The following is a 23977-nucleotide window of genomic DNA, read 5'->3' on the forward strand; positions in this document are numbered from 1 at the left end:
TATAGCAATACAATCCTACCTCAAGAAACAAGAAACATCTCAAATAAACAACCTAACCTTACACCTAAAGAATGAGAGAAGGAAGAACAAAAAAACCCCAAAGTTAGTAGAAGGAAAGAAATCATAAAGATCAGACCAAAAATAAATGAAAAAGAAATGAAGGAAACAACAGCAAAGATCAAGAAAACTAAAAGCTAGTTCTCTGAGAAGATAAACAAAATTGATAAACCATTAGCCAGACTCATCAAGAAAAAAAGGGAGAAGACTCAAAGCAATAGAATTAGAAATGAAAAAGGAGAAGTAACAACTGACACTGCAGAAATACAAAGCATCATGAGAGATTACTACAAGCAACTATATGTCAATAAAATGGACAACCTGGAAGAAATGGACAAATTCTTAGAAAAGCAGAACCTTCCAAGACTGAACCAGGAAGAAATAGAAAATATGAACAGACCAATCAGAAGCACTGAAATTGAGACTGTGATTAAAAATCTTCCAACAAACAAAAGCCCAGGACCAGATGGCTTCACAGGCGAATTCTATCAAACATTAGAGAAGATCGAACACCTATCCTTCTCAAACTCTTCCAAAATATAGCAGAGGGAGGAACACTCCCAAACTCTTTCTACGAGGCCACCATTACCCTGATATCAAAACCAGACACAGGTATCACAAAGAAAGAAAACTACAGGCCAATATCACTGATGAACATAGATGCAAAAATCCTCCACAAAATACTAGCAAACAGAATCCAACGGCACATTAAAAGGTTCATACACCATGATCAAGTGGGGTTTATCCCAGGAATGCAAGGATTCTTCAATATATGCAAATCAATCAATGTGATACACCATATTAACAAATTGAAGGAGAAAAAACACATGATCATCTCAATAGATGCAGAGAAAGCTTTTGACAAAATTCAACACCCATTTATGATAAAACCCTCCAGAAAGTAGGCATAGAGGGAACTTTCCTCAACATAATAAAGGCCATATATGACAAACCCACAGCCAACATCGTCCTCAATGGTGATAAACTGAAACCGTTTCCACTAAGATCAGGAAGAAGACAAGGTTGCCCACTCTCACCACTATTATTCAATATAGTTTTGGAAGTTTTAGCCACAGCAATCAGAGAAGAAAAAGAAATAAAAGGAATCCAAATCGGAAAAGAAGAAGTAAAGCTGTCACTGTTTGCAGATGACATGATACTATACAGAGAATCCTAAATATGCCTCCAGAAAACTACTAGAGCTATCAATGAATTCGGTAAAGTAGCAGGATACAAAATGCACACTCACACACACACACACACACACACACACACACACACACACACAAATTAATGCACAGAAATCTCTTGCATTCCTATACACTAATGATAAAAAATCTGAAAGTGAAATAAAGAAAACACTCCTATTTACCATTGCAACAAAAAGAATAAAATATCTAGGAATAAACCTACCAAAGGAGACAAAAGACCTGTATGCAGAAAATTATAAGACACTGATGAAAGAAATTAAAGATGATACAGACAGATGGAGAGATATACCATGTTCTTGGATTGGAAGAATCAACATTGTGAAAATGACTCTACTACCCAAAGCAATCTACAGATTCAATGCAATCCCTATCAAACTACCAATGGCATTTTTCACAGAACTAGAACAAAAAATTTCACAATTTGTATGGGAACACAAAGGACCCCAATAGCCAAAGCAATCTTGAGAAAGAAAAACGGAGCTGGAGGAATCAGGCTCCCTGACTTCAGACTATACTACAAAGCTACAGTAATCAAGACAGTATGGTACTGGCACAAAAACAGAAATATAGATCAATGGAACAGGAGAGAAAGCCCAGAGATAAACCCACACACATACGGTCACCTTATCTTTGATAAAGGAGGCAAGAATATACAGTGGAGAAAAGACAGCCTCTTCAATAAGTGGTGCTGGGAAAACTGGACAGCTACATGTAGAAGAATGAAATTAGAACACTCCCTAACACCATACACAAAAATAAACTTAAAATGGATTAAAGACCTAAATATAAGGCCAGACACTATCAAACTCTTAGAGGAAAACACAGGCAGAACACTCTATGACATAAATCACAGCAAGATCCTTTTTGACCCACCTCCTAGAGAAATGGAAATAAAACAAAAATAAACAAAAGGGACCTAATGAAACTTCAAAGCTTTTGCACAGCAAAGGAAACCATAAACAAGACGAAAAGACAACCCTCAGAATGGGAGAAAATATTCACAAATGAATCAACAGACAAAGGATTAATCTCCAAAATATATAAAGAACTCATGCAGCTCAATATTAAAGAAACAAACAACCCAACCCAAAAATGGGCAGAAGACCTAAATGGACATCTCTCCAAAAAAAACATACAGATGGCCAAGAAGCACATGAAAAACTGCTCAACATCACTAATTATTAGAGAAATGCAAATCAAAACTACAATGAGGTATCACCTCACACCAGTTAGAATGGGCATCATCAGAAAATCTACAAACAACAAATGCTGGAGAGGGTGTGGAGAAAAGGGAAGCCTCTTGCACCTGTTGGTGGGAATGTAAATTGATACAGCCACTATGGAGAACAGTATGGAAGTTCCTTAAAAAACTAAAACTAGAATTACCCTATGATCCTGCAATCCCACTACTGGGTATATACCCAGAGAAAACCATAATTCAAAAAGGCACATGCACCCCAGTGTTCATTGCAGCACTACTTACAATAGCCAGGTCATGGAAGCAACCTAAATGCCCATCGACAGACGAATGGATAAAGAAGTTGTGGTACATATATATAATGGAATATTACTCAGCCATAAAAAGGAACGAAATTGAGTCATTTGTTGAGACGTGGATGGATCTAGAGACTGTCATACAGAGTGAAGTAAGTCAGAAAGAGAAAAACAAATATCGTATATTAACGCATGTATGTGGAACCTAGAAAAATGGTACAGATGAACCGGTTTGCAGGGCAGATGTTGAGACACAGATGTAGAGAACAAACGTATGGACACCAAGGGGGGAAAACCACAGTGGGGTGCGGATGGTGGTGTGCTGAATTGGGCGATTGGGATTGACATGTATACACTGATGTGTATAAAATTGATGACTAATAAGAACCTGCGGTATAAAAAACAAACAAACAAAAAAACAACTAATACTAAACTTTCTTTGGGTTATTTGTATGGAAATATGTTAACATAAATGTTTCAGACATTACATGAAATTTCTAAAATTTTTATATGTTCTGGTATAATATTATAAGTCATAATTCTACTTATGACTTTAAAATCTGTATCTCAGAAATAACTAAATTTCCTTGTCAATTGCATTATTATGAACCTTCATCAAATCTTTAACCATGGTCATTTTTAAGTCTTTTGTCATTTACAGACAGTTCAGGGTGTACTCTGATGATTTTGCAAAAATGTTCCTATAAAAGGGTTTCATCATCAAGGAATTCATGGAAAAGACTCTGACAAGTACAGGTTTCTGGTAACTGTCTATACTGATGAACTGTTCAGAACTCTAATGGAAAACTGATGAATTCATAAAAGTGCTAACAAAAGATCAAGATGAAAAAAAAATTAATTACATGGGACTGAGTGAACTGATGAGGATGATTATAATTTTTGTGACTTTCTGTTTGAATAAAACTAAAAAAATAAAAATAAAAAAAAGTCCAAAAAAAACTACAATGAAATATCATCTCACACCTGTCAGAATGGCTGTCATCAAAAAATCTACAAACAATAAATGCTGGAGAGGGTGTGGAGAAAAGGGAACCCTCTTGCACTGTTGGTGGGAATGTAAATTGATACAGCCACTATGGAGAACAGTATGGAGGTTCCTTAAAAAACTAAAAATAGAACTACCATACGACCCAGCAATCCCACTACTGGGCATATACCCTGAGAAAACCATAATTCAAAACGAGTCATGTGCCACAATGTTCATGGCAGTACTATTTACAGTAGCCAGGACATGGAAGCAACCTAAGTGTCCATCCACAGATGAATGGATAAAGAAGATGTGGCAGATATATACAATGGAACATTACTCAGCCATAAAAAGAAACGAAATTGAGTTATTTGTAGTGAGGTAGATGGACCTAGAGACTGTCATACAGAGTGAAGTAAGTCAGAAAGAGAAAAACAAATACCATATGCTAACACATATATATGGAATATTAAAAAAAAAAGTGGTTCTGAAGAACTGAGGGCAGGACAGGAATAAAGGTGCAGACGTAGAGAATGGACTTGAGGACACGGGGAGGGGGAAGGGTAAGCTGGGACAAAGTGAGAGAGTGGCATGGACATATACACACTACCAAACATAAGATAGATAGCTAGTGGGAAGCAGCCGCATAGCACAGGGAGATCAGCTCAGTGCTTTGTGACCACCTAGAGGGGGGGGATAGGGAGGGTGGGAGGGAGGGAGACGCAAGAGGGAAGAGATATGGGGACATATGTATATGTATAACTGATTCACTTTGTTATAAAGCAGAAACTAACACACCATTGTAAAGCAATTATACTCCAATAAAGATGTTTAAAAAAAAAAAAAAAAAACAACTAGAACCTTGATGTTCTGCCTCCCCAACCAGTATACTTTCAAGTCTTGCCTCTAATAGGATGTAAACTTACTCAAAGTGTCCTTCAAATTTCTTTCTTGGCTCTACATTTTAAATAAGTTTCCTGTGATAGTAGTCAGAAATGATCACTATTTAATAAAGCAAAACAAGGAAAAAAAAAAAGTGGTTCTGAAGAACTGAGGGCAGGACAGGAATAAAGATGCAGACGTAGAGAATGGACTTGAGGACACGGGGAGGGGGAAGGGTAAGCTGGGACAAAGTGAGAGAGTGGCATGGAAATATATACACTACCAAACGTAAAATAGATAGCTGGTGGGAAGCAGCCGCATAGCACAGGGAGATCATCTCCGTGCTTTGTGACCACCTAGAGGGGTGGGATAGGGAGGGTGGGAGGGAGGGAGACACAAGAGGGAAGAGATATGGGGACATGTGTATATGTATAACTGATTCACTTTGTTATAAAGCAGAAACTAACACACCACTGTAAAGCAATTATACTCCAATAAAGATGTTTAAAAAAAAAAAAAGGTGTTCCTTTCACAAGATTAATTTATGTTCCACTTTTCAATGCTGAATAAAAGGTTCAGAATAAGTGATGGGCCAGATTTGGCCCATGGGCCATGGTTTATTACTACAGAGAGTCTGAACTCTAAGCCATTTTGGTATATGTGTTAGTTAGCTTTTCCTACATAAGAAACCTCCCCAAAACTTAGTGACATAAAACAAGAATTTATTTATCTCAGCTGGGTGATTCTTCGGGTATTGGTTAGGTTTACTCATGTATGTTGATCAGCTGCAGGTTTGGCTGGGGGCTGGCTGACCTAGGATAACCTCAGCTCATCTCTGCTTCACTCTCATTATCCAGAAAGCTAGCTAGGAAATTGTTCCATAGTGGGTGGACAGGGTTTAGGAGAAAGCAAAAGTGTATAGTCTCTTGAAGCCTAGGTCAACACTGGCATGCTATCATTTCTGCCACACTCAAACTGGCTAAAGCAAGTCACAAGGCCATCTCAGATTCAAGGGATGGGGCCACCTCTTCATGGAAGGAGATGCAAAATGGTATTTCAAAGGGTGAGGATACATGGATGGAGAATCGTGGCTACTTTTAAAATTGAGTAAAATTTACATATTACATATAATGCAATGTACAGATTTTAACTGTACAGTTCAATGAATTTTAAAAATATATAATCATGGGCTTCCCTGGTGGTGCAGTGGTTGAGAATCCACCTGCCAATGCAGGGGACACAGGTTCGTGCCCTGGTCTGGGAAGATCCCACATGCTGCGGAGCAACTGGGCCCGTGAGCCACAACTACTGAGCTTGCGTGTCTGGAGCCTGTGCTCTGCAACAAGAGAGGCCGCGACAGTGAGAGGCCTGCGCACCGCGATGAAGAGTGGCCCCCGCTCGCCACAACTAGAGAAAGCCCTTGCACAGAAACAAAGACCCAACACAGTCAAAAAATAAAAATAAATTAAAAAAAAAAAAGTGCAGTTCCATCACATTTAAAAAATATATATATATATATATAATCATGTAACCAATACACCTAGGAAGGTATAGAACATTTTTATCATCCTGGAAAGTTCCCTCTTGCCCTTTCCAAGTCGAGCCCCACCACCCACCTCCAAAAACCACTGATTTCTGTCACCATGAAGCAGTTTGCCTGTCCTACAACTTCCTATAACTGGAATCATATATTATGTAGTCTTCCGTTTTTAGCCTCTCTTACTCAGTGTAATGTTTCTGGAATTCATCTGTGTCGTGTTTACCAGGTTTTGTTTTTTTCCTTTTTATTGTTGATATGTATGCCATTGTATGGTTTATACATAGTTTGGTTATCCATTCTCCTACTGATAGACTTCTGAGTTGTTTCCAGTTTTTGGCTATTGTGAATAAATATGAAAATGAAAATTCATATGCAACTATTTTTGAGGGCATATATTTTAATTTCTCTAATATAAATACCTAGGAGTGGAACTGCTGGTCACAGGGTAGACATATATTTTCCTTTGTTAAAAAAAAAACCCAAAACCCGCCAAATCTTTTTTCAAGTGGTTACACAATTTTACACTCCCACAAACAATGTATTAGAGTTCCAGTTCTACATTCTATTATTTGGAGTTGTCAGCCTTTTTAAATTAAAAAAAACTTTCGCCATCCTAGATGTAAAGTCATGTGTCATTGTGATTTTAATTTTCATTTCCCACGCTGAACGCTTTTCCACATGTCCTTTAGCCATTATATATCTTCCTTTGAAGCAATGTTTGCTCAAGTCTTTTGCCCATTTTCTAGTTAGGTTTTTTCTTTTTAATATTGATTAGTAGAAATTCTTCATATATTCTGCATACAAGTCCTTTGTTGGATATGTGTTGGGAATATTTTCTTACAGACTGTGGCTTGCCTTTTCATTTTATTAACTGTGTCTTTTGCCGAGCATTTTTAATATTGATGAAGTCACATTTATTAATATTTTCATTGTTTCCTTTTTCTTTCTGGAGCACTCTAAGGCACTGTTGCCTTATTCTATGGTTATGAAGATATTGTCCTATGCTTTCTTCTAGGAGCTTTAAAACGTTAACTTTTATGTTTAGGTCTATGATCTATCTTAAATTAATTTTTGGTGTATTAAGTGAGATAGAGGTCAAGGTTTATTTTTTTCTACATGGATACCAAGTCATTACAGCACAAATTATTGAAAAGACTTTCCTTATTCTCACTGGATGGCTTTGGTGCCTTTGTCGAAAATCATTTGGTCCATTTCTGGATTCTATTCTGTTGCCCTGTTGTACTTATCTATCTTTTTTTTGCCAATTATTTGTGCTCACTTTTTAAATCTACCAAAACATACTTCTATCTATAGCTCACATGGCCAGAAACAAACCAAATGTTTAAACAAAATGTTTTTTAGGAACTATACTTATGAAAAGTACAAAAACAAAGGAATACAGTTCAGTGATTTATCACAAAGCAAATACCACTCAGGTCAAGAATTATTACATTGCAAGCACCACAGGTGCCCCACTCATGTCCCCTTTAATCACTACCTTAAAGGTAACCATTAGCCTTATTATAATGTAATCACTTCATTATTTTCCTTTATAATTTTACAACCTAAGTATTCACATATATGCATATATATAATATATAGTTTATAGCTACAGAAATATACACATGAAACTATAGTTTTGTTTTGCCTACTTTTGAACTTTACATACTGGGTTGGCCAAAAAGTTTGGGTTTTTCCATAAGACGTTCCATAACATCTTACGGAAAAACCCAAACGAAGCTTTTGGCCAACCCAATAAATTGAATTACATAGTATATATTCTTCTGTGCCTTTTTTGACATATATTTGTGAAATCAGTCCATCTTGTGGCATGTGGCTGTAATTTGTTCATTTTCATCGCTATATAATAGGCAACTTATAAAAATGTTACAATTTATTTATCAATTTCTACTTATAATGGACATTGGGGCTGCGTTGATTTGGGGATATTATGAACAACAGTGCTACAGACAGCATTATACATGTTCCTTGGAGCATATGTGCCCACATTTCTCTCAGGTATATAACTGGGAGTAAGAATTCTAGATCATAGGGCATGTATAGCTTCAATTTTAGTAGATAATACAAGGCTGTCAGACAAAGTGGTTATACCAACTTATATACCCACCAGCAGTTACGAAGGTTGTAGCTGCTCCACATTCTCATCAATGTTTAGTACAAGTTAAAATTTAGTCTCCTATGACTTCTAAGAAACAGTACTCAGCCTTGTTAATAATCAGGGAAATGCAAGTTAAAAACACGAGACACCACTTCATAATAAGGTTCACTGATATATTTATTGGCCATTTGGATATCCATTTTAATAAAGTGCCTGTTCAAGTCTCTTGCCCATTTTCCAACTGGGTTGTCTTTTATTATTTGTAGAAGGGCTTTGTATATTCTAGATGTGACCTCTTTGACAGTTACATATTGCAAACTGCAAATATATTATTCCAATCTATAGGTTGCCTTGGGTGTTTTTGTTTTTTGTGTTTTTTTTTTTTTGATGTACTAAAGTTCTTAATTTTGCTACAGTCAAAATTTTCAAACCTTTCCCTTATGGTTAGCATATTTTGTGTTCCATTTTATTCTTTCCCAATTCCAAGATCATGAAGATATTCTCCTGTATTATTTTCGGGAAGTTTTGTTGTTTTGCCTTGCACATTTACATCTAGAATCCACTTGCATTGACTTTTGTGTACAGTATGAGAGTGGAGTGAGTTTTCATTTTTAAAATATGGAAATCCAATTATTCTAGCACTATTCACTGAAAAGACTACCTTTTAATTATTCTTCTGAAGTTCCACTTTTGTTATAAATCAGGTGTCCATTTCATCACTTTCCAAAAAACCCTGTACCCTTTGGCTATCACTCCCTAATCCCCTAGCCTTCAAGCCTCTAGGCAACCATTAATCTACTGTCTGTATCTATGTATTTGCCTATTCTGCACATTTCATATAAATGGAAACATATAACATCTGTCCTTTTGTGTCTGGCTTCTTTTAATGTTTTAAAGGTTCATCCGTGTTGTAGCATTTATCAGTACTTCGTTCCTTTTTATGGACAATTAATATTCCATGTGGATATATAATACCACATTTTGTTTATCCATTCATCCATTGAGGGACATTTGGGTTGTTTCCACCTTTGGCTATTGTGAGTAATGTTGGCATATTAACACTCATGTACTTTTTTTGGACGTGTGTTTTCATTTCTCTTAGGTGGAACTGCTGGGTCAAATGGTAACCCTGATAAACTTTCTAGAGAAGTGCCAAACTGTTTTCCAAAGTGGCTGCAAGATTTGAGGGTTCTGATTTCTCATCAACATTTGTTACCTGATTTTGATTCTAGTCAGCCTAGTGATTGTAAAGTGGTATCTCACTGCGGTATTAATTTGCATTGCCCGGGTGACTAAAGATGATGAACATCTTTTCATGTGTTTACTGACCATGTGTTTATCTTCTTTAGAGAAATGTCTATTCAGATCCCTTGCCACTCTTAAATTGGGTTGTCTTTCATTGTGAGTTACAATAGTTCTATATGTTCTTTACAAGTCCTTTATCAGATACAATCGTTTGCAAATATTTTCTCCAATTCTTTGGGTCATATTTTCACTTTTTTGATAGTTTCCTTTGTAGCATGGAAGTTTTAAATTTTGAAAAAGTCCAATTTATTCATTTTCCTTGTTTTTGTTGCTTATGCTTTTGGTGTTATAGCTAATAATCCACTGCCAAACCCAAGATCATAAAGATTTAGCTCTGTTTTTTTCTAAGAGCTTTATAGTTTTGGCTCTTACATTTAGGTCTTGATCCATTTTGAGTTAATTTTTTATATGGTGTGAGGTAAGGGGTCAAACTTATTCACATTGCAAGTGGCTGTATAGAAGTGGCAAAAGCAGATATCCTTGTCTTTTTAGATCTTACAGGGAAAGCATCCAGTCTTTAACCATTAAGTATATTAACTGTGGGATTTCATAGATGCTCTTTATCATGTTAAGGATGCTCCCTTCTTTTCCTAATTTTTTTTTTTCAAGAGAAAGGGCATTGGATTTTTTTTTTTAAGGCTTTTTCTGTATCTATGGAGATGATCTTGTGGTATATGGTTTTTATTCTATTGATATGCTATATTACATTCATTGATTTCATTACATTAGTTACAGTAGTTGATTTCTGGATACTAAACTAACCTTGACTTTTTGGATAAATTCTACCTGGTTATAGCGTATACTTCTTTTTATTTGTTGCTGGATTCAGTTTTCTAGTATTTTGTTGAGGAATTTTGCATCTATATTCATAATTGACATTGGTCTGTAGTTTTCTTGTGATGTCTTTGTCTGGTTTTGTAACCAGGGTAATATTGGTTTCACAGAATCACTTGGGAAGTTTTCCTTCCTCTTCTATTTTTTGGAAGAGTTTGTAAAGAATTGGTAGGAACTGTTTGGTAGAACATTCCAAACATTGAACGTTTGGTAGAATTCAGCAATAAAATCATCTGGGCTTGGGCTTTTCTTTGTTGTAGTTTTTCTGTTATTAATTCAATTTCTTTACTTGCTAAATGTCTATTTAGACTTTCTATTTTCTCTTTAGTCAGTTTCAGTAGTTTGTATCTTTCCAGGCATCTGTCCATTTCATCTAAGTTACCTAATTCATTGGCATTCCTTATTAGTCTGTATCTGGTTTTAATCTAATTTGATAATTACCATCCTCTTAGTTTTCTGGCACAGTCTTCTCAGCACAGTTACATAAGCCTCAAAGTTTAGAGTACTCAAGCATGTAGAAGTGTTCTCAATTATAGCAGTGATTGTGTTTTGCACTTGAGTCATCTGCCACAAACTTATATGATTTCTCCTAAACAAGGGTATCCAAAATGTAGGCATTCCTCCAAAAGGCTTCACAGCACATCAAAAAGTGCAGCAGTGCTAAGGAGCCACTTTATTTTGTCTTAAGTGGTCGATATCAAAGATGACTGTCTCATAAGGCATATTAAGTGACATCATTAAGTAACTGCCAGGATAAGCCATTTCTACATGCAGTATCAAGTACTAGTTCAAGTTACTTCACTGTTACATGAATGAAAGAACATTTAGGAGTAGAGGGCCCTGCAAAATTACAGTTGTTGCATATACTGCCAGTTGCCCTCCCAGCATTCATTCTGTCTTCTTGTTTTTACTAGCAAAAACCCGTCTTTATCAGGTTGGTAATGAGCTCCACTAAAAATCTCGATTTTCCAGGCAGCGCTGTGGCTAGGAGTAGATACATAATATAATGCTAACCAATGATACGTAAAAAGAAAACTACTTGCAAAATTTTTGTGACATGTTTTTCTCATAAAAAGGGAAAGAATCAGGTAGCATGCACACTTAACCTTTGTTTTTCTTCTTCCACTTATATTTTCTTTCTCTTAACAGGATCTTTCATAAAGCAAAAGTTTTAAATTTTGATGAAGTCCAATTTATCAAGTTTTCACTTTATTGTGGTTTTTTGTTTTTGTTTTTTAATATTTTTGGCCATGCCATGCAGCATGTGGGATCTTAGTTCCCCAACCAGGGATTGAACCCATGCCCCTTGCATTAGAAGCATGGAGTCTTAACCACTAGACTGCCAGGGAAGTCCCTATTAATTGTGTTCTTGCTGACAATTCTAAGGACTCTTTGCCTAGCTCTAGATTGTGAAGAATTTCTATTTTTAAAAGTTTTATATTTTACATTTAAGCCTGTGATCCATTTTGAATTAATTTTTTGTATTCAGTGCTAGACTTAGATTGAAGTTCATTTTTTCATTTTTTTTTTCACCTGTGGTTGTCCAACATTTGTTGAAGATGCTAACTTTCTGCCATTGAATTGCTTTTGCACTTTTGTCAAAAATTACTTGGGCATATTTGTGTGGCTCTGCTTTTGGGCTCTCTATTCTGTTCCACTTATCTATGTATATATCCCTCCACTAATACCACAGGGCCTTGACCACTGTAGCTATATAAAAGTTCTTGAAATCAGATAAGCTTAATGCTCCCACTTTATGCTTCTTTTCAAAATTATTTTAGCTATTCTAGTCATTTTACCTTTCCATGTAAATTTGTCTATATCTTAAAAAAAAGTCTTGATAGGAATTGCCTAGAACCCATATATCAATTTGGGAAGAACTGACACCTTTACTAGATTGAGTTTTCCTATCAATGAACATGGTATATTTCTTGATTTATTTAGATCTTCTTTGATTCCTTTCATTAGCATTGTGTAGTTTTAAGCATTCAAGTCTTGTAGATGTTTTATTAAATTTACACCTAAGTATTTAAGTTTTCTGAGTGATTATAATGATAATGTTGTATATTGTGGTAGGGGTTTGGATTACACAGATGTATGCATTTGCTAAAATTCACTGACTGATACACTTAGATTTGTGCATTTCATTTAATGTAGAATTTACCTCAAAATAGAAAAAGAATCACAAACAAAGACTTAACTTTAGAGGAGAAATGTAAGAATGTCTACAATTTACTTTGAAATAAATTGAAAGAGGTGTCCCTCTTCTTGCTCTGGGCTGATAATTTGTGGGAGTTTCTATTAATGAACTTGATCAGACATCTGATTCTTACTTCAGGACCATCTCACCTAAAATACTCACTCTTTCCTCTTAAATAAGACATCTTGATGGACTAATGACTAATCAGCCCATGCTCACACATAACTGTGATTTCATGCATTCGGTATTTTTTAATTTTTAAGGGATGCTATGACTCAACTATGGCCGTCTGAGGCCTTAACACAGTCAAATAAATTGTAGCTGGACTTTGATTGAATATTATTTACCAACATCATCAACCATAAGGTGTTATTCAGTCAGTGGTTACAGGACATAAGGATAATTGCAGACACACATACATGTACACACATATGCATAGGAACAGGTAAAGGACCTGTTTAACAAACTCCCTTTACCCCCCACTAAATCCCATGCTCTGCATCCCTATAATGCCCTGTCAAGCCCCCAAAACAAGGCAAAAACACACAAGTACATAGAACTTAGCCATCTACCCAATAACATGGACAACTTAATGCCCAAGATTAGACAGACCTAGAAAATAAACCCCAATTGTACCAATAAACTACTTATTCACCATTTATATAGAGAGACATCTCCCTAGATCTACCGACCATTTTAATCAAAATTTTAACACTAAATCTAACATAAATCACATAAAACAACTATATACATGTTACTTCAATATGTGAAAACAACTTGTTAATGTAGCTTAAAACCTTAAAGCAAGGCACTGAAAATGCCTAGATGAGTTTACTAACTCCATAAACACATAGGTTTGGTCCCAGCCTTTCTATTAGTTTTTAATAAAATTACACATGTAATTAAGCATCCACACCCCAGTGAGAATGCCCTCTAAATCATTAAGATTAAAAGGAGAAGGCATCAAGCACATTAACATTAGTAGCTCATGACGCCTTGCTTAACCACACCCCCACGGGAAGCAGCAGTGATAAAAATTAAGCCGTAAACAAAAGTTCGACTAAGTTATACCAACAAGGGTTGGTAAATTTCGTGCCAGCCACCTCAGTCATACGATTAACCCAAATTAATAGAAATATGGTGTAAAGCGTGTTAAAGAGTTACATAAAATAAAGTTTTAATTAAGTCATAAAAAGCCGTAACTAAAATAAAAGTAGACTACGAAAGTGACTTTAGTATTTCCTGACCCAAACTGGGATTAGATACCCCACTATGCTTAGCCCTAAACCCAAATAATTACAAGAACAAAATTATTCGTCAGAGTACTACTAGCAGCAGCTTAAAACTCAAAAGACTTGGCGGTGCTTCACAGCCCTCTAGAGGAGCCTGTTCCATAATGGATAAACCCCGCTAAACCTCACCAACCCTGGCTAATCCAGTCTATATACCGCCATCTTCAGCAAACCCTAAAAAGGAGTAAAAGTAAGCATAATTATTACACATAAACACGTTAGGTCAAGGTATAACCTATGGGATGGGAAGAAATGGGCTACATTTTCTACTTCAAGAATATATTTTCACCACATTTTAGTTTTAGTTTATGAAAACTAAAAACTAAAGGAGGATTTAGTAGTAAATTAAGAATAGAGTGCCTAATTGATTAAGACCATGAAGCACACACACACCGCCCGTCACCCTCCTCAAGTATTATAATAATTTCCTATAATCTATTAGCAAATACTAATCATATGAGAGGAGACAAGTCATAAAAAGCTAAGCATACTGGAAAGTGTGCTTGAATAAATCAAAGCATAGCTTAAAAAAAGCACCTAGTTTTCACCTAGTAGATTTCATAATTTATGAATACTTTGAAATAAATCTTGCCCAACACCCCTTCCCACTCTACTAGTACAAGCAAACTAAATAAAACATTCACTCAACATTCAAAATAGGAGATAGAAATTTAAAATATCCCTGGCTCTACAGAGAAAGTACCATAAGGGAATGATGAAAGAAGCATTAAAAGTAACAAAAAGCTAAGTTTACCCCTTGTACCTTTCACATAATGATTTAACTAGCGAACATTTAACAAAGAGAACTTAAGTTAAATATCCCCAAACCAGACGAGCTACTTATGAACAGTTTATTAGAACAAACTCATCTGCGTAGCAAAATAGTGAGGAGATTCATAAGCAGAGGTGACAAGCCTAACGAGCCTAGTGATAGCTGGTTGTCCAGGAAAAGAATTTCAGTTCAACTTTAAAAATCACCAGAAACCTTTTATAAATTTTAATGTATTTTTAAATGTTAGTCTAAAAAGGTACAGCTTTTCAGAAATGGGTACAACCTTATCTAGAGAGTAAAACTAAGCAACACCATAGCTGGCTTAAAAGCAGCCACCAATTAAGAAAGCGTTCAAGCTCAACAATAATTTTACCTTAATACCAATAACAAGCAAATCAACTCATAGATTTATACTGGCCTAATCTATTAACCAATAGAGGCGATAATGTTAATATGAGTAACAAGAAGTATCCCTCCTTGCATAAGTTTACATCAGTAACTAATAATATACTGATAATTAACAGCAAATAAATACAACTCAACGTTAAACTATTTATTAAACACACTATTAATCCAACAGCCATGCACCCAAAGAAAGATTAAAAAAAGTAAAAGGGACTCAGCAAACATAAACCCCACCTATTTACCAAAAACATCACCTCTAGCATAACAAGTATTAGAGGCACTGCCTGCCCAGTGACAACTGTTAAATAGCCACAGTATCCTGACCAAAGGTAGCATAAACCTTTGTTCTCTAAATAAGGACTTCTATGAATGGCCACACAAGGGTTTTACTGTCTCTTAGTTTCAATCAGTGAACCTGACCTTCCCAAGAAGAGGCAGGAATAACAAAATAAGACGAGAAGACCCAATGGAGCTTTAATTTATCAACCCCCCCAAAAATAACTAAACCATCAAGGGATAACAAAAATTTATATGGGTTGACAACTTGGTTGGGGTGACCTCGGAGAACAAAAAAGCCTCCGAGTAATTAAAGTCTAGACTTACCAGTCAAAACATATTATCACTTATTGATCCAAAAAGCTGATCAATGGAACAAGTTACCCTAGGGATAACAGCACAATCCTAGAGTTCATACCGACAATAGGGTTTACGACCTCGATGTTGGATCAGGACACCCCAATGATGTAACTGCTATTAAATGTTCATTTGTTCGGGCTTCCCTGGGGGTGCAGTGGTTGAGAATCTGCCTGCCAATGCAGGGGACACGGATTCGAGCCCTGGTCTGGGAAGATCCCACATGCCGCAGAGCAGCTAGGCCCGTGAGCCACAATTACTGAGCCTGTGCGTCTGGAGCCTGTGCTCCGCAACAAGAGAAGCCGTGATAGTGAGAGGCCCGCGCACCGCGATGAAGAGTGGCCCCCACTTGCCGCAACTGGAGAAAGCCCTCGCACAGAAACGAAGACCCAGCACAGCCATAAATAAATAAATAAATAAAAATAAATAATTAAAAAAAAAAAAGTTCATTTGTTCAACGATTAAAGTCCTACGCGATCTGAGTTCAGACCAGAGTAATCCAGGTCGGTTTCTATCTATTATACATTTCTCCCAGTACAAAAGGACAAGAGAAATAAGGCCCACTTTAAAAAGTGCCTTAAAACTAATTAATGATATAATCTCAACTTAATTAACAGATACAAAACATCTACCCAAGACTAGGGTTTGTTAAGGTGGCAGAGCCCGGAAACTGCGTAAAACTTAAACCTTTACAACCAAAGGTTCAAATCCTCTCCCCAACAAAATGTTTATAATTAATATCTTAACACTTATTATCCCCATTCTTTTAGCTGTAGCATTCCTAACATTAATTGAACAAAAAATTTTAGGTTATATGCAACTTCGAAAAGGGCCAAGTATCGTAGGACCACACGGTCTAATACAACCCATTGCTGATGCAGTCAAGTTACTCAGTAAAGAATCACTACGACCAGCTACATCCTCCATTTCTTAGCAGAATATGCCAACATTATCATAATAAACATTTTCACAACAATCCTATTTCTAGGAGCATTCTATACCCCTATATACCAGAGTTATACACAACCAACTTTATCATCGAAACACTATTACTAACAATCTCTTTCCTATGAATTTGAGCATCCTGTCCTTGATTTTGATACGATGAATTAATACATTTACTTTGAAAAAACCTCCTAGCACTAACGCCAGCCCGATGCATATGACACGCTTCATTACCTATTACAATATCAAGCATCCATCAAGAAATATGTCTGATAAAAGAGTTACTTTGATAGAGTAAATAATAGAGGTTTAAATCATCTTATTTCTAGAATCATAGGAATTGATGATTAAGAACTCAAAATTCGTGCTACCACATTACACCATATTCTATAGTAAGATCAGCTAAATAAGCTATTGGGCCCTTACCCAAAAAATGTTAGTTTATACCCTTCCCAGACTAATAAATCCCATCATCTTTATCATCATCCTAACAACCATTATCTCAGGAACCATAATTGTAATAACCAGCTCCCACTGACTATTAATCTGAATCAATTTCGAAATAAATATACTAGCCATTATTCCCATTATAATAAAAAAATTTAACCCACGAGCTCTAGAAGCATCCACTAAATATTTCCTAACACAAGCTACCACATCAATATTACTTATAATAGCCGTTATCATTAACCTGTTATATTCTGGCCAATGAACCATTACAAAAATCTTTAATCCAACAGCATCGACAGTAATAACCATAGCCCTAACCATAAAACTAGGACTATCTCCATTCCACTTCTGAGTACCTGAAGTTACACAAGGCATCTCATTAATAGCAGGCTTAATCTTACTAACATGACAAAAACTTGCACCCCTGTCAGTATTATACCAAATCTCACCATCCATCAGCCTAAACCAAGTATTATCTATATCCATACTATCCATCATAATTGGGGGGTGAGGTCGATTAAACCAAACCCAACTACAAAAAATTATAGCTTACTCATCAATTGCTCACATAGGATGAATATCAGCCATTATACTGTAAAACCCAACTATAACAACCCTAAACCTTCTAACTTATATTACAATAACATATTACAGCTCAGCTACCACTATACTATCGCAATCACACACATGAAACAAAATATCCATTATTACAACCCTCATCCCCATCACCCTATTATCAGTGGGAGGCCTCCCACCACTATCAGGATTTATGCCAAAGTGAATAATCATTTAAGAAATAACAAAAAACATTATTTTACCTAAACTAGCTATTACAGCACTACTCAACCTATACTTCTACATATGACTCACATACTCTACAGCACTAACTATATTTCCCTCCATAAATAATATAAAAATAAAATGACAATTTGATTTTGCAAAACAAACAATTTTCCTACCATAAAATAATTGTAATATCCATAATACTCCTACCCCTTACACCAATACTCTGAGTAATGGATTAGGAAGTTAGGTTACACAGACCAAGAGCCTTCAAAGCCCTAAGCAAGTTTAATTTACTTAATTCCTGCTTAATAAGGACTGCAAGACGATATCTTACATCAACTGAATGCAAATTGAACACTTTAAGCTAAATCCTCACTAGATTGGTGGGATTACACTTCCCAAGAAACTTTTAGTTAACAGCTAAATACCCTGGTCAACTTGCTTCAATCTACTTCTCCTACCACCAGGAAAAAAAAAGGCGGGAGAAGCCCTGGCAGAATTGAAGCTGCTTCTTTGAATTGGCAATTCAATATGTAAAATTCACCACAGCACTTGGCAAAAAGAGGACTCAACCCCCGTCTTTAGATTTACAGTCTAATACTTACTCAGCCATTTAACCTATGTTCATAAACCACTGACTATTCTCAACTAACCATAAAGACATTGGTACTTTATACCTACTACTCGGTGCTTGGGCTGGGATAGTGGGCACTACCTTAAGCCTACTAATTCATGCTGAACTAGGTCAACCTGGAACACTGCTTGAAGACGATCAGATTTACAACGTAGTTGTAACAGCCCACACATTTGTAATAATTTTCTTTATAGTTATGCCCATCATAATTGGAGGCTTCGGGAACTGACCAGTTCCACTAATGATCGGGGCACCCGATATAGCCTTTCCCCATATAAATCATATAAGCTTCTGATTACTTCCACCCTCTTTCCTACTACTTCTTTCATCATCTATAGTTGAAGCCAGTGCTGGTACAGGCTTTAGCCAGAAACATAGGCCATGCTGGAGCTTCAGTAGACCTTACTATCTTTTCCCTGCATTTAGCAGCTGTTGCCTCAATTTTAGATGCTATTAATTTTATTACAATTATTAACATAAAACCATATGCTATACCCCAATATCAAACACCATTATTTGTATGATCAGTTTTAATTACAGCTGTGCTACTGCTACTATCATTACCTGTACTAGTAGCTGGAATTACTATGCTATTAACAGACCGAAACCTAAACACAACCTTTTTTGACCCTGCGGGAGGGGGAGATCAAACCTTATATCAGCACCTATTCTGATTCTTCAGACATCCTGAGGTCTATATTCTAATTTTACTTGGATTTGGAATAATCTCACATATTGTAACTTATTGCTCAGGAAAAAACAGCTTTTTGGGTACATAGGTATACTATGAGCTATAGTATCAATTGGACTTTTAGGATTCATTGTATGAGCTCACCACATGTTTACAGTAAATACAGATGTTGAAACATGAGCATATTTTACATCAGCCACTATAATTATTGCTATTCCAACAGGAGTAAAAGTACTTAGTTGACTAGCAACCCTTCACGGAGTTAATATCAAATGATCTCCAGCCATAATATGAGCCCTAGGCTTCATCTTCCTTTTTACAGTAGGTGGACTAACAGGAATTGTCCTAGCTAACTCATCACTAGACATTGTCCTTCATGATACAGATTACATGGTTGCACACTTCCACTAAGTATTATCAACAGGAGCTGTATTCGCTATAATGGGAGGCTTTGTACATTGATTCCCACTATTCTTAGGCTATACACTCAACTCAACATGAGCAAAAATTCACTTCATAACTATATTTGTAGGTGTAAATATAACCTTCTTCCCACAATATTTCCTAGGTCTATCTGGAATACCACAACGATATACCGACTACCTAGATGCATACACAACATGAAACACTATCTCATCAATAAGCTCATTCATTTCACTAACAGCAGTAATATTAATAATTTTCGTAATTTGAGAGGCATTTGCATCAAAATGAGAAGTCTTAACAGTAGAGCTAACTAGAATGACTAAACAGATGTCTACCATATCACACATTCGAAGAGCCCACTTATGTTAACTCAAAATAGCTAAGAAAGGAAGGAATCAAATCCTCTTCTACTGGTTTCAAGCCAACATCATAATCATTATGTCTTTCTCAATAAATGAGATATTAGTAAAATTTTCCATAACTTTGTCAGAGTTAAATTATACGTGAAAGTCCTATATATCTCCATAGCATATCCTCTCCAATTAGGTTTTCAAGATGCAACATCAACCATTATAGAAGAATTACTACATTTTCATGATCACACATTGATAATTGTGTTTTTAATCAGCTCCTTGGTCCTCTATATTATTTCACTAATATTAACAACTAAACTAACACATACAACAGAAGCACAATAAGTAGAAACTATCCGGACAAACTTACCAGCCATTATCCTAATTCTAACTGCCCTGCCATCATTACGAATTCTTTACATGACAGATGAAATTAATAATCCTTCCCTTACCGTAAAAACTACAGGACATCAGTGATACTGAATCTAAGAATATACAGACTATGAGGATTTAAACTTTGACTCCTACATAATCCCAACATCAGACCTAAAGCCAGGAAAATTATGACTATTAGAAGTAAATAACCGGGACTTCCCTGGTGGCGCAGTGGTTAAGAATCCGCCTGCCAATGCAGAGGACACGGGTTCGAGCCCTGGTTCGGGAAGATCCCACATGCTGCGGAGCAGCTAGGCCCGTGTGCCACAACTATGGAGCCTGTGCTCTGGAGCCTGTGAGCCACAACTACTGAGCCCGCATGCCACAACTACTGAGGCCCACGTGTCTGGAGCCCGTGCTCTGCAGCGGGGGAGGCCACCGCAATGAGAAGCCCGTGCACAGCAACGAAGAGTAACCCCCACTCACCGCAGCTAGAGAAAGCCTGTGTGCAGCAACGAAGACCCAACGCAGCCAAAAATAAATAAATAAATTAAAAAAAAAAAAAAAGAAGTAAATAACCAAGTAGTATTACCCATAGAAATAACAATCCGAATACTAATCTCCTCAGAAGATGTTTTACACTCATGAGCCATGCCTTCACTAGGCCTAAAGACAGATGCAATCCCAGGATGCCTAAATCAAATAACTCTCATATCAACACGACCAGGTCTGTACTACAGACAATGTTCAGAAAATTTGTGGGTCAAATCATAGTTTTATACCTATCGTCCTTGAACTAGTACCACTAAAATACTTAGAAAAATGATCCGCACCAATACTATAAATTCATTAAGAAGCTAAATAGGGATACTTGGCAAGATGGCGGAAGAGTAAGATGCGGAGATCACCTTCCTTCCCACAGATACATTAGAAATACATCTACACGTGGAACTGCTCCTATAGAACACCCACTGAACGCTGGCAGAAGATGTCAGACCTTCCAAAAGGCAAGAAACTCCCCACGTACTTGGGTAGGGTAAAAGAAAAAAGAAATAACAGAGACAAAAGAATAGGGACGGGACCTGCACCAGTGGGAGGGAGCTGTGAAGGAGGAAAGGTTTCCACACACTAGGAAGCCCCTTTGCTGGCGGAGACTGCGGGTGGTGGAGGGGGGACGCTTCGGAGCCATGGAGGAGAGCACAGCCACAGGGGTGCGGAGGGCAAAGCGGAGAGACTCCCGCACAGAGGCTCGGCGCCGAGCAGCACTCAGCAGCCCGAGAGGCTTGTCTGCTCAGCCGCCGGGGAGGGCGGGGGCTGGGAGCTGAGGCTCGGGCTTCGGTCGGATTGCAGGGAGAGGACTGGGGTTGGCGGTGTGAACACAGCCTGAAGGGGTTGGCACACCACAGCTAGCCAGGAGGGAGTCCGGGAAAAGGTCTGGAGCTGCCTAAGAGGCAAGAGACTTTTCCTTCCCTCTTTGTTTCCTGGTGCGCGAGGAGAGGGGATTCAGAGCTCCGCCTAAACGAGCTCCAGAGACGGGCGCGAGCCACGGCTATCATCGCGGACCCCAGAGACGGGCATGAGATGCTAAGGCTGCTGCTGCCGCCACCAAGAAGCCTGTGTGCGAGCACAGGTCACTCTCCACACCGCCCCTCCCGGGAGCCTGTGCAGCCCGCCACTGCCAGGGTCCCGTGACCCAAGGACAACTTACCCAGGAGAACGCACGGCGTGCCTCAGGCTGCTGCAACGTCACGCTGGCCTCTGCTGCTGCAGGCTCACCCCACATCTGTACCCCTCCCTCCCCCCCGCCTGAGTGAGCCAGAGCCCCCGAAGCAGCTGCTCCTTTAACCCCGTCCTGTGTGAGCGAAGAACAGACACCCTCAGGCGACGTACACGCAGAGGCGGGTCCAAATCCAAAGCTGCACCCTGGGAGCTGTGCAAACAGAGAGGAGAAGGGGAAATCTCTCCCAGCAGCCTCAGAAGAAGCGGATTAAAGCTCCACAAACAACTTGATGTACCTGCATCTGTTGAATACCTGAATAGACAACGAATCATCCCAGATTCAGGAGGTGGACTTTGGGAGCAGGATATATTAATTTTTCCCCTTTTCCTTTTTTTGTGAGTGTATATGTGTATGTTTCTGGGTGAGATTTTGTCTGTATAGCTTCGCTTTCACCATTTGTCCTAGGGTTCAGTCCGTCTGTTTTGTTTTTTTTTTTTACTTAAAAAAATTTTTTTTTCTTAACAAATGTTTTCTTAATAATTTTTTCCTTATTTTCTATTTTTAAAAATTAAAAATTTTTTCTTAATAAGTTTTTTCATATTTTTTATTTTAAAAAATTAAATTTTTCTTAATATTTTTTCTGTTTTTATTGTAAAAAATTAATAAATTTATTTTTAAAAAATAAAAAAAATTTTTTTCTTAAAAATTTTTTTATTTTTTATTATAATAGCTTTATTTTATTTTATTCTCTTTCTTTCTATTTTTTCTCCCTTTTATTCTGAGCCGTGTGGATGAAAGCCTCTTGGTGCTCCAGCCAGGCATCAGGGCTGTGCCTCTGAGGTGGGAGAGCCAACTTCAGGGCACTGGTCCACAAGAGACCTCCCAGCTCCACGTAATACCAAACGGCGAAAATCTCTCAGAGATCTCCATCTCAACATCAAGACCCAGCTTCACTCAACGACCAGCAAGCTACAGTGCTGGACACCCTATGCCAAACAACTAGCAAGACAGGAACACAGCCCCATCCATTAGCAGAGAGGCTGCCTAAAATCATAATAAGGCCACAGACACCCCAAAACACACCACCAGACGTGGACGTGCCCACCAGAAAGACAAGATCCAGCCTCATCCACCAGAACACAGGCACTAGTCCCCTCCACCAGGAAGCCTACACAACCCACTGAACCAACCTTAGCCACTGGGGACAGATACCAAAAACAACGGGAACTACGAACCTGCAGCCTGTGAAAAGGAGATCCCAAACACAGTAAGATAAGCAAAATGAGAAGACAGAAAAACACACAGCAGATGAAGGAGCAGGGTCAAAACACACCAGACCTAACAAATGAAGAGGAAATAGGTAGTCTACCTGAAAAAGAATTCAGAATAATGATAGTAAAGATGATCCAAAATCTTGGAAATAGAATAGACAAAATGCAAGAAACATTTAACAAGGACGTAGAAGAACTAAAGATGAACCAAGCAACGATGAAAAACACAATAAATGAAATTTAAAATACTCTAGACGGGATCAATAGCAGAATAACTGAGGCAGAAGAACAGATAAGTGACCTGGAAGATAAAATAGTGGAAATAACTACTGCAGAGCAGAATAAAGAAAAAAGAATGAAAAGAACTGAGGACAGTCTCAGAGACCTCTGGGACAACATTAAACACACCAACATTCGAATTATAGGGGTCCCAGAAGAAGAAGAGAAAAAAAGGGGCTCAAAAAATATTTGAAGAGATTATAGTTGAAAACTTCCCTAATATGGGAAAGGAAATAGTTAATCAAGTCCTGGAAGCACAGAGAGTCCCATACAGGATAAATCCAAGGAGAAACACGCCAAGACACATATTAATCA

The 23977-nt window shown here is 37.4% G+C and overlaps 2 protein-coding genes across 2 annotated transcripts in view; one reads left to right on the plus strand and one right to left on the minus strand.

Annotated features, from left to right (window-relative positions):
• CYREN (cell cycle regulator of NHEJ) overlaps positions 1 to 16061 on the plus strand; it is a 118046-nt gene extending 101985 nt beyond the window's left edge. The window contains exon 6 of the mRNA XM_059933342.1: positions 15918 to 16061. Coding sequence (XP_059789325.1) covers positions 15918 to 15995 — 78 coding nt within the window. The 3' untranslated portion in view covers positions 15996 to 16061. The remainder of the gene's footprint in view (positions 1 to 15917) is intronic.
• The window catches only part of AGBL3 (AGBL carboxypeptidase 3), a 122409-nt gene that overhangs the window by 74355 nt on the left and 24077 nt on the right, over positions 1 to 23977 (minus strand).

This window comes from Balaenoptera ricei, chromosome 9 (genome assembly GCF_028023285.1).
Source record: "Balaenoptera ricei isolate mBalRic1 chromosome 9, mBalRic1.hap2, whole genome shotgun sequence".
Taxonomy (NCBI): domain Eukaryota; kingdom Metazoa; phylum Chordata; class Mammalia; order Artiodactyla; family Balaenopteridae; genus Balaenoptera; species Balaenoptera ricei.